Consider the following 12,806-nt stretch of genomic DNA (forward strand, 5'->3'; position numbering starts at 1 on the left):
GGGCAGCAGGATTCCTGGGGAAGAATTTTCCCATCGGCAAGCAGGGGTGGGGCTTGCTCGCCGATGCGTAAAATGACACGTGGTGATGTCAGGTGGATAACCCGACGTCACCGCGCATCATTGAGATGGTCAGTTCTGCAGACGCACAGCCAAGCCGGCTGCACGCCCACCGAATTGTCAAAGGCCAATTAAGGCCATTAACAAATTAATTAAAGTTGTTAAGAATGCTGCTCGTCCAACCTTAAGGTCGGCTGGCAGGTGAAGAGCCCGGGCGGCCTTCACATTTTTCATGAAACCTCATCCACGGGCAGGATGAGGTTTCATTAAGGATTTATTAATTAATGGACATGTCCCAGCTCATGTGACAGAATCCCCCCGCCAGCGGAGGGCAAGCACAGAGCTTCTGGGCGCACGTCACGCTGGGCGGGCCAAGCAAAATGGTGGCATGCACCCGATCGCCCCCGCACAGCTCCCCCAGTGGGGGGAAAATTCAGCCCCTGGATTCACTTACTACACTTCTGGCCACAATTAGCCAAAAAATACTCAATTTGCACTATTTTATAAAGGAATAATTCACTGTTTCTAATTATAAAATTTTTGTTACCTCAATGTAGGTCTTGGACTAGGTGTGCAGCCGGGCGCTGGATTAGGTGTGCAGCCAGGCGCTGGATTAGGTTTGCAGCCAGGCGCTGGATTAGGAGTCCAGCCTGGCTTCGGAGTGGGTAAGTTACTGTCTTTTAAAAGACATTTTGCTTCATTATACTCATATATCACACTGCCCTTTTAGCCATTGTTCCCATGCCTTTTCCATTTCTCTTCTTAACTCGTTATTCAAGTATCTTTATTTCAGCTTGCCTTCTTCAGTATTGATATTTTTCCATTTTCTTCTTTCTTCCATCTTTGCAAAGTGTATAAGTCTGTCTCATCTGAATTTTGAGCAATTGGAGGCATCCAGCACAGTGAAATTAATATCAAAAGGAAAAGAAAAATAACTGCTGATAGCTGAGTTTATCAAGGATGCAGTATGGGAAGGTTGATGGATTGCAGATGAAAGTCTGTTAAAAGGACATGTTCATGTCCTGAAAGACTGGGGATTTTCACCAGCTTAGCTTATTCCTTTCAGTTAAAATGAATTGGGTGAACATCATAAATGGATGAGGGCACATGCAAAAAAAAAAACCAAATAACAGGACTGGTAATATCAGGTATAGTGGTATTCAGGAAATTATCACACCTTAAATAACTGCACGAATGCATTAAAAATAAATGATTCAAGCTTTCTATAGTTCAGCAAGACAGGAAATTTGTCAATTTGTCTGAGGCTCCCTTCAGTGAAGAACATTTGCATCTGTTGACTCAACTTACTGCAATCAAAACATCCCAATTTGCAGTTGTTTGTGGCCTGATCACTCTCAATTAATTGACTAAGATTTTTGATGTTACCAAGAGGTCCCAAAATGAAGAAATGGAATACTTCCCATAATGATTTAAAGGAAGTAGCTACAGAGATAATGGAGGCATTGGTCAAAATATTCCAGAACTCACTGGATTCCGGGAGGGTCTCAGTGAATTGGAAAACCGCTAATGTGACAACCTTGTTTAAGAAGGGAGAGAGACAAAAAAGCAGGAAACTATAGGCCAGTCAGCCTAACATCTGTTGTTGGAAAAATGCTAGAGTCCATTATTAAGGAAGAAAGCAGGACATTTAGAAAAGCTTAATGCAATCAGAGTCAACGTAGTTTTGTGAAAGGGAAATCATGTTTGACAAATTTACGAGAGTTCTTTGAGGATAATACAAGCAGAGTTGATAAAAGGGAAACAGTAGATGCAGTGTATTTGGATTTCCAGAAGGCATTCGATAAGATGCCACATAAAAGGTTATTGCACAAGACAGGAGCTCACAGTATTGGGAGTAATATATTAGCATGGATTGAAGATTGGTTAACACACAGAAGGCAGATAGTCGGAATTAATGGGTACTTTTCAAGTTGTAAAGACGTAATTAGTGGAGTGCCACAAGGATAGTCCGAGAGCCTCAATTATTTAGTATCTATATTAATGACTTGGAGGAGAGGGCAGAGTGTAACTTATCTAACACAAAAACAGAAAATGCTGGAAAAACTCAACAGGTCTAGCAGCATCTGTGGCGAGAGAAACACTTTTGTTTTTCTCTCCACAGATGCTACTAGACCTGCTGAGTTTTCCCAGCATTTTCTGTTACTGTTTCAGATTTCCAGCATCTGCAGTATTTTGCTTTTATTTTCGTAATTTATCCAAATTTGCTGACGATACAAAAATAGGTGGGAGGGCATGCTGTGATGAGGACATAAGGAATCTGCAAGGAGATATAGACAGGTTGAGTGAGTAGGCAAAAGCTTGGCAGATGGAGTTTAATGTAGGAAAGTGTGAGGTCATGCACTTTGGTAGGAAGAATCAAAAGGCAGACTATTATTTAAATGGAGACAGACTCCAAAAAAGTGCAGCATAGAGGGTGTTCTTGTGCATGAAACTGGGTGTTCTTGCACATGAAACACAAAATGTTAACATGCAGGTGCAGCAAGTAATTAAGAAGGCAAATGGAATTTTGGCCTGTATTGCTAGGGGGTTGGAGTTTAAAAATATGGAAGTCTAGTTACAACTGTACAGGGTGTTGGTAAGGCCGCAGCTGGAGTATTGTGTACAATTTTTGTCCCCAAATTTAAGAAAGACTATACTAGCATTAGAGGTTATTAAAAAGAAATTCACGAGGCTGGTTCCTGGGGTGAAGGGGTTGACTTATCAAGAATGGCTAAACAGGTTAGGCCTTTATTGATTAGAGTTTAGAAGAATGAAGGTGATCTTATTGAAATGTACAAGATTCTGAGGGGGCTTGACAAGGTAGATGTTGAGAAGATGTTTCCACTATTGGGGGAATCTCGAACTAGAGGATATAGTTACAGAATAAGGGGACACTCATTTAGAACTGAGATGTGAAGGAATTACTTCTTTCAGAGGGTAGTGAATGTCTGGAATTCTCTACCCCAGAGAGTTTTGGGGGTTAGATCACTGAAAGTATTTAAAGAGGAGGTAGATAGATTTCTGAAATATCGAGGAATTGAGTGCTATGAGGAGCTGGCATGAAAAAGGAGTTGAGGCGTGGGGCAGATCAACCATGATCTTATTGAATGGAGTGGCAGGCTTGAGGGGCTGAATGGCCTACTCCTGCTCCTATTTCTTATGTTCTTATGATTTACTGGTGTCTTGATTTTTTTGATATATTCAAGTTCAAGAAGACCAAGAGATTTTAGAATTTTCATATTCCTTGTTCGCATAAGACTGATAGCTTCTACATTCAGTATTTTTCCTCTTTGTGTTGTTGCAATTATCTGTTTGAATGTACCACATTTGAAGGCATTACAAATGTAAAGTTTTAAAATTTTTCATTAATCAAACTTCCTGCAACGGAGTGTAAGCAAAACAGTGCCATCCTATTTGACTGTCACACATGCTTACATATCACTGGTTCTGACTCCTTATTTCCCTGACAGTTGGGGGGGTGGGGGGGGGTGGTGGTTGGTGAGCTGTGGCAGGAGGAGGTTGAGCAGTATTAAGAGGGGGGCGCGCTGTGCCTGGAGGAGGGGATGAGGTCTTCAGGGAGGTGGGGTGAGCTTTGTAGAGGCTTGGGGGGTGGAGTTGAGCTGGACCCGGAGGGGTTTAAGCTTAGTTGGGAGCAGTTGAGCTGTCCTGTTTGGGGTGAGCTGTGAGGGGCATGCAGTGATATGCATGGAGTGGAGGGGGTGAGGTGCTGTGTTGAGCTTTGCCAGGGTTGCTGTTGTGCTAGAGTGCTTTGACATTCCACTTGATTTACTTAGGGCTGCATTCCTGAGCAGGTTTAACGCCTACTAGGAAGAGTTCTGAAGTAAATCAGGGTACAAAGCAGAGTATGGATAGGGCAAACTGCCCAGGTTTATGTGCTTACATGTCTGGGGGAACATCAGCATGAGCTCCCAAGGATCCATTTCTCGGGTATCAGAAGTTCCTGGTGGTCAGTGTTACATCTGCTCCCCAGAGCTTCCGATGCCATTGTGACCCTGGCGTTCACTGCAGTTGGGATTGGAAGAACTGAACTAATGTTTCTACTTGTTGTGAAGTCCAAAGTTAGAGACCATAAGTATAAAACAGTTGACATTAAATCCAATAGGGAATTCACGATAAACATTTTTACCCAGAGAGTGGTTAGAATGTGGAACTCGCAACTATAGTGAGTAATTGTGGCAATTAGCTTACATGCATTTAAGGAAAAATAGATAAACACAAAGGAGAAGATCAAGGAGACCTGGGCATATTGTAGTTATGCGTAAACTTTATTTGACATACAGCAAGTATTCTTGTGAATGGGACTTGCCCGTTATGCCCAATGGCTGATATGACCTCTGACAGTCTGTAAGCCAGCTGGACACCCAAAATAATGCCAGTATCAATACTTTTAGTGAGGTGCTTAAGTAAGTTCTATGGGTCAGCAGAGAGCATCAAGAGTGTAAGGAACCTTAACTTGAAAGCCGCTGTTAATGCTTGTAAAATATAAAAAAAGCAGTTTTTATAATTTTTCTGTGTGGGATTTTTTTTTTTAATTCATTCATGGGATGTGGGCTGGCCAGGCCAGCATTTACTGCCTATCCCTAATTGCTCTTGTTAAGAGGGCATTTAAGAGTCAACCACACTGCTGTGGATCTGGAGTCTCATGTAGGCCAGGCCAGGTAAGGACAGTAGATTTCCTTCCCTAAAGGACATTAGTGAACCAGATGGGTTTTTACAACAATCAACAATGGTTTCATGATCATCATTAGACTTTTACACAGATTTTATTTTTATTGAATTAAAATTCCACCATCTGCCATGGTGGGATTTGAACCTGGGTCCCCACAACATTACCCTGGATCTCTGGATTACTAGTCCAGTGACAATACCACTACAACATCACCTCCCCCGAACTAAACTAAGCTTCCCAAGATCCCCACCCTCCCACCATCAGAACCCAAACCCTTACAAACACACCTGAGGTCAGAGATAACATCCCCCAATCCAGGACTGACCCCCACACATCCAGGATCCGAACACCCCCCTCCTCCAGTGGGGTGAGCAATAAGACCCCCTCCATCCCAGATTGAATATCACCCCTCACACCACCACCACCTCGGAACCCACCTTGAGCTTCCTCCTGAGTCTTCACCATTTACTGGATGCCAAACCTGTCAGTCATGCAGATTCCTCACAGGGGATCTGTCAAAGACAAAAGTTGCATGCTGCGTATACATGCAGGGAAACCTGGACTTCAGGGTTTCCTTCTGAAACTCAGCCACCTGCCTAACTAGCCCACCCATGTTAATAGCCAAGCCAATGGAATGGTAATGCTTTAAAACAATGGATATTATCTACTTGGACTTCCAGAAGGCATTTGACAAGATGCCACACAGGAGGCTGCTCAGTAAGATAAGAGCCCATGGTGTTAGAGGCAAGGTACTAGTATGGATAGAAGATTGGCTGTCTGGCAGGAGGCAGAGAGTGGGGATAAGGGGGTTCTTCTCAGGATGGGGACCGGTGACTAGTGGAGTTCCGCAGGGGTCAGTGTTGGGACCACAACTTTTCATTTTATACATTAATGATCTAGATGAAGGAACTGAGGGCACCCTGGCTAAGTTTGCAGATGATACAAAGATAGGTGGAGGGACAGGTAGTATTGAGGAGGCGGGGAGGCTGCAGAAGGATTTGGACAGGTTAGGAGAATGGGCAAAGAAGTAGGCAGATGGAATACAACGTGGGCAAGTATGAGGTCATGCATTTTGGTAGGAAGAATAGAGGCATAGACTATTTTCTAAATGGGGAGAGAATTCAGAAATCTGGAGTGCAAAGGGACTTGGGAGTCCTAGTCCAGGATTCTCTTAAGGTTAACTTGCAGGTTGAGTTGGTGGTTAGGAAGGCGAATGCAATGTTGGCATTTATTTCGAGAGGACTAGAATATAAAAGCAGGGATGTGCTGCTGAGGCTTTATAAGGCTCTGCCAGACCGCATTTAGAATATTGTGAGCAATTTTGGGCCCCGTATCTCAGGAAAGATGTGCTGGCCCTGGAGAGGATCCAGAGGAGGTTCACGAGAATGATCCCAGGAATGAAAGGCTTAACATATGAGGAATGTTTGAGGACTCTGGGTCTATACTCGATGGAGTTTAGAAGGATGAGGGGGGATCCGATTGAAACTTACAGAATACTGAGAGGCCTGGATAGAGTGGACATGGGGAAGATGTTTCCATTAGTAGGAGAGACTAGGACCCTAGGGCACAGCCTCAGAGTAAAGGGAAGACCTTTTAGAACAGAGATGAGGAGAAACTTCTTTAGCCAGAGAGTGGTGAATCTATGGAATTCATTGCCACAGAAGGCTGTGGAGGCCAGGTCTTTGAGTGTATTTAAGACCAAGATAGATAAGTTCTTGATTGGTAAGGGGATCAAAGGTTACAGGGAGAAGGCGAGAGAATGGGGTTGAGAAACTTATCAGCCATGATTGAATGGCAGAGCAGACTCGATGGGCTGAATGGCCTAATTTCTGCTCCTATGTCTTATGGTCTTATAGTCTTATGGGTATTTGAGATTTCACACATCAATTTGGTTCACTAAATATTAAACAAACTTGCCAAAGAAAGTTAGAACCTCTTAAGAAATTCTTGGTTACAAATTTTAAGTAGCTGGGCACTCACCCAATGAAATTCAAAGGCCAATGTTGGCTCGATTCAAGTAATTTGTCTTAATGTGAAAAATTTCAGAAGTATTATAACTCAGGAATGCTGAGTCGCTATTAATCTTCAGGATGCTTCTTGTCTTTGCCTGTACACAGGTTGTTTTAACTGTATCATTACCTGTTAATTCTCCATCATTGCAGGTGGAGCTGCTGCGTCTAAAGCTGCAAAATATGGAGGTAAATCTTCCTATTTCTGACGTATTCACTGCTCTACTTGAATTATTATTATATCTTTGGTGATAGAATAAAGCCATCTTCATGTTAAAGGGAAAGATATTTTCCTGCTCGACATAATGATCACATTTTCTTGGTGATATAATTTTTGCTAATTCTTGGAATATCACATCAGCAAAATGAATCCAGCACAACTAGTAACATGAAGCAAAAAACATCTTGAGCAAACGGGGTTTGAACCTTTATCATAAGATCTCAAATTTTTCCAAAGTTAGTGTTGAGTAATGACCAGTTTATAAGTGCACAGTCAAACCATTTTAGTGGTGTTATGTTGGCAAGGATATCAGAATGCCTCATTGTTCCTTGCATAATGCCATAGGCTCTTTTATATCGACATGAACAGGCAGATTGGCCTCAGGTTATCATCTCGTCCAAAAGACAGCATCTTCGACAAAGCAACATTCCTTCACGCTCCATAGAAGATTAATAGTTAAGGACAGTAATATTTTGGCTTAAGTTTTGAAATGAATGTCTGAAATTAAAAAGCAGCATAATGCTTGGTTCCCACTATTTCACTGTCGGCCACTATTGGCCAAAAAGTCCTAAATTTGCACTTTCTTTGTAAAGAAATAATTCACTATTTCTAGTTACTAAATTCTTGTTATTGCAATGTAGGTCTTGGAGTGGGTGTGCAGCCTGGCGTTGGAGTAGGTTTGCAACCTGGCATTGGAGTAGGTGTTCAGCCTGGCACAGGAGTAGGTGTGCAGCCTGTCATCGGATTGGGTAATTTACTATCTTTTGAAAGATATTTTCCTCTAATCTGCTCTTTGTAAAGTGTATTTGCCTGCCTCCTCCCAATTGGGTCCCCAGCGCAGAATGAAACTAATACCAAAAGCAGAAGAAAATAGCTGCAGGTAGGTACATTTGTGAAGGATGCAATACAGGAAGTTGATGGATTGGAGTTTATAAATTTGTTTATAGAACATCTATCTTTTAGTGTTCTGACTGGCTTGGGTTTTCCACTCCTGTGTTACCAGCCTGGAATATTCTGTTCTACCAAAATTAATCAGTTGAAAGTCATGGATAGTTAGTGGCAACATGAAAAAAAGCATGATAACAGAACTGGCAATATCAGGTATTGTGGAACTCAGGGAATTAACATACTTTAAATAACATTGCAAAGTGCATTAAAATATAATAGATTAGATCAATGAGACAGGCACTTTGTCAATTCCTGAGGCTCCCTTTGGTGAAGAATATTTGCATCTGTTGATTCAACTCATTGCGATCAAAACATCCCCATTTGGAATTGTTTGTAGCCTGACTAAGAATTTGGATTTTCTCCTGAGCCCAAGAGTTACCCGTAGTCTCAAAATGTGGAAATATAGGACTTCCCATAATTTACAGGGTCTTGATATAAACGATATATGAAATCCAAGAAGATCTCCAAGAGACTTTAGCGTTTTTAGATTCATGGTTAACTTAAAACCAATAGTTGCAACATCCAGTGTTAGTCCTCTTTGTAGTCCTGTTTGAATCTAAGTCCAAATGCATAGCAAATGTAAGATTTCAGTGATTGCTCATCATCAGTAGATCAAACTTTCTATAGCTCAATGCAAACTAAAGAGAGCTATCTTAACTCCCACATTTAACTATATATTGCTGGTTCTGACTCATTGATTTCCTTTGTTGCCTATGAAGGTTTACCCTGTCTCTGCACAGCCTTGCAATTCTATTCAACCCTAAACCAAGACAGTATTTTGACATCTCCAGAACATTTGTCTGATAGTTAACTTCACCTTGTCTGAAACCATTACAGATGCCTTGAGGGTAATTTCCCACCAATCACAAACCTTAGCTAATTTATATACTACTCCCTCATTTAACACAAATAACAACAAACATAAGTTGCATTTATATCGTTTCTTTCCATTGATCTTGTTTGGACCCAACCGCACTGAGTGCTTGTGCCCCAGCAAATCAATTTCAAAATCTTCAGCCTTGTTTTTAAATGCCCCTATAGCCATGCTTTTTCCTAAATATGAAACTTCCTCTGCCATACACATGAGTTAGTTTGAAAATTGAATTTACTACTGTCCTTTAGAGAAGGAAACTTGCCGTACTGCCTGATCTAGCTAATATGTGAATCCAGTCCCCCACCAACTTCCTTCAGAAATGGTCTAGAAAGCCACTCAGCTGTGTCATCACCTTCTTAGGGCATCAAGAGATGGGCAATAAATTCTGCCGTTGGTACCATTTACCATTAGCAGCCATCATGCCCTCCCCTTTATTTTTTTTCCCAAGCCACTCAGCCTTGCTATCTTTCTCCCTGACTTTAAAAGCTATTTCCTCACTTGCTACCTGGTATTCATTTCACCTTCCACTTATAGGAAGAATTTTCCCCCTGTTGGGTGGGCAGGCTACGATCGGCTGCGAGCTGCCATTTTAAATGGGCGGGCCAATTAAGGCCTGCCCAGCATGACGCAGACCCGAAAGCGCTCAGCACTACCTGTGCAATCGGTGGGGGGAGGGAGAGTCGGGGCCTGCGCTCTTACGCACATGTGCGCGAAAAACTGTAGAAATCTCCCTGAAGCACAGAGCTGCCTCAGGGAGATTAACTTAAGTTTTAAAACTGGAAAAAAATAAAAAAAATAAAATTATTCAGACATGTCCCCTCATGTGACAGTGTCACATGAGCTGGGACATGTTTATGAATTTTCATAAAATTTTTAATTTAATTATGAAACCTTCATGAAACCTCATCCACGTTTCATGAAAAATATGAAGACCGCTTGGGCTCTTCGCCTGCCTGTCAACCTTAAGGTTGGAGGGGCAGCTTTTCCAATAGGGTTAATTAATTTATTAATGGCCTTAACAGGCCTTTGACAGATCAGCGGGTGTACAGCTGACTCCGGTGCACGCCCACCGAACGGAAGATGAGAAAGACGCGTGGTGACATCAGGACGCACGCCCAACGTCACCACGCGTTATTTTACATGTCAGCATGCGGGGCCCACCCTCACATGCCAAACAGAAGATCCTGGCCCGTGTTCTAGCTCTTATGTACTATATAAATAGAAGTTCTTTAATGAATACAAGTAAAGTCAAAAGATTAATGTATATTAAAGTCAGATTCTCCAAAGATGCATATTAGATTCTTGAACCCAGCTAAAACTTTGATGTATTTCATTCAACAAAGCCTTGATACATCAGACAATGTTGTGACTAAAAGTTCAAAGAAAAGCAGCTAAGACTGGTCTGTTCTGTAAATCAATACCAGAACTGCTATTAAAGGACCTGTCATTCTGTTATTCAAACAAAATTCACGGGGTGCAATTTTCCTTGCCCATTGACGGCAGGCATGTTTGGCAGTGTGAGTAGACAATATGGCGAGAAGGCCAAAGATCGGTTTCATGACGTCATGAAACCAGATTGCAATTGTCTGCTCTGCCAGTCAATGGCAGGCCGCGTTTCCCACCGTCGGACATTGGGAACTTCAATGTAATACATTTGCATATCATTATAAGCCAGCTAACCGGAATCGTCCCCCCCGACGCTGGATCATCCGACCCAATGTGTTTCACAATAGCATATATAAGGCATGCACTGATAAGCTGAACTTTGAGGGGAACTTGGAGGTGAGCGCACAGCAATGTTGCACAGAGCTCACAAAGGTCGCCTGTTGGACTTTAAGGTTGAGGCACCATGCATTCATGTGAGGGCACAGGCAAGCCAGTTTTTCCCAGCTGGCTGACAGTGCGATGCCGGGGTAAGGGCTGCCCTGTGGCTGAGGCGAGTTTTGGGGGGGCGGGGTGGATGGAGAGGCAAGGGTTGCACTGCAGTTGAGACAAGTTGTAGGGTGAGAGAGGGGGTCAACAAGAGTTGCACTGCAGTTGAGCCAACTTGGAGGGGGCAAGGGCTGCACTGTGGTTGAGGAGACTTGGGGGGTAGGGGGCAAGGGCTGTCATGCAATTGATGGTAGTGCTCAAGCACATGCAGGCTGGGGGGAAGGGAAGTGGCCAAGCATTAGGGAAACCTTGTATAAAGTGACCATTCCTCCACCGATGAGACGGTTCAGACACAGCCACATTGACATGCTTGAAGTTGGGCCTCTAGCTTTTCTGCCCAATCAAGCAATGCAGAAGCATGAAAGTACCACCAAGTGCTCCAGAGCTTTTCATCTCTCGGGCATGACTGCAAACTAATAGGCACTTTAGTGGATTGCAGAATAATTGCACCACTGGGCAAGTTGTACAATCTCCTTGCAAAAGCTGGCCACAGAGCAATCCCTGTGGAGGTGCTCACAGCCCCTTGCAATATCATCATTCAGGTTTGGACCAGTCTCCCCCATGGTTCAAGCTAACAGTGCGGCCTTGCACGACCGATTAGGAGAATGCCTGTGCCTGAGCTGGGGGCGCAGAATGCAGTCCAATGGGCAAAGCTGCCGCCAATTGATCAAATATAGTGGGACGGAGGAGGGTGGGGTTTCAGGTAGCCATGCAGCGCACTAAACTCTGGTCATCCAAGTGGTGACCAGCACACTCTGGAATGCATTAAGGTACTAAGAGAGGTTCTTAGTACACCCATGCTAACCCTCATGTCTCTCATCCTGCTGGAGGAGTACATCAGGAGCATGGAGCCTGATGACCTAGCTGTATGCCTCATGGTATACAGAGAGCAGAGAGAGTAAAGAAGGAGAAGAGAGTGACAATGGTGCCTGGCTGGGCAGAGGGAAGAGCAGCACCCACAGGAAGAAGGGGCGACTGGGGCTCCCGCACATGACACTGAAGAGCCACTTTGAGCCATCGCTGGTCGGCGCCTAGCCAGACACAAGGTCTATAGATGCTACCTTTCATTCCTGCAGATGACTGAGAACCATTGTCACTTACGATTGCGCATATCTAGGGAACTGTTCGGTCACATCTGCTACCTGCTGCAGGGTTTGGCGCCATGGGGACATGGAGAGCATCCACTGCCCATAACCATGAAAGTGACTGTGGCGCTCAATTTTTACACTTGTGGCTCCTTTCAGGACTCCACAGGTGACTTCTGTGGGATATCACAAGCCTCCAATCCCAAGTGCATCCATGAGGTCACGGATGCCATTTTCGCAAAGGGACATAACTTTGTGCATTTTGCCGGGGACCAGAAAAGTCAGGATGTAAGACCACTGGGGTTTGCCCAGATCTCAGGTTTCCCACAGGTGCAGGGTGCCAATAGACTGCACTCACATGGCGCTCAGATCTCTGTAGCAACAAGCAGTCAATTTTGTCGATTGCAAGGGCTTCTATTCGCTGCATGTTCAGCTGGTGTGCAACCACCACAAACACATCCTGCAAGTCTGCGTTCCATTCCCAGGAACTGTCCACAACTCCTACATTCTCAGTCGATCTCAGATCCCTGACCTTTTCCAGAGTCCACAGAATATACAGGGATGGCTCCTCGGGTATAAGGGCTACCCGCAGAGCACATAGCTGATGACACCCGTGCGGCAGCCTCAGGCTGCAGCAGAGTAAATCGCACACATGTGACAATCAAGACACCCCAGATCACCCAAGAGTCAAGACCAGCACAAGGATATTTGTCACTCTAGGTAAACGTTCACCCTACCGCCCCCTCAGAACCACCTCCCCACCCCACCCCCGACACACGCACACACATACACACAAACACACAGTCTCACTCTCTCTCTATCTCAATTAACTTTTGAAAATGAATCACTCACGGGTACCCACTGTTCTGCAGTACCATGTTCCCTCGGCACTACTCACAAGATTTGTGTGCTCCTGCACCTCTCGTCAGACCTCAACACCTACATTACCATGAAATCACCAGGAACTTCCTGATTGGTTGAAAGCATGGAA

General features: G+C 43.9%; 1 protein-coding gene across 4 annotated transcripts in view; it reads left to right on the plus strand.

The window, feature by feature from the left end:
- LOC121283291 (elastin-like) overlaps positions 1-12,806 on the plus strand; it is a 315,972-nt gene that overhangs the window by 242,170 nt on the left and 60,996 nt on the right. For all 4 annotated transcript variants that reach the window (XM_041197705.1, XM_041197707.1, XM_041197704.1 and 1 more), the window contains 3 exons: positions 615-722; positions 6,910-6,945; positions 7,618-7,725. In XM_041197705.1, coding sequence (XP_041053639.1) covers positions 615-722; positions 6,910-6,945; positions 7,618-7,725 — 252 coding nt within the window. The remainder of the gene's footprint in view (positions 1-614; positions 723-6,909; positions 6,946-7,617; positions 7,726-12,806) is intronic.

The sequence above is a fragment of the Carcharodon carcharias genome, chromosome 10 (assembly GCF_017639515.1).
Source record: "Carcharodon carcharias isolate sCarCar2 chromosome 10, sCarCar2.pri, whole genome shotgun sequence".
Taxonomy (NCBI): domain Eukaryota; kingdom Metazoa; phylum Chordata; class Chondrichthyes; order Lamniformes; family Lamnidae; genus Carcharodon; species Carcharodon carcharias.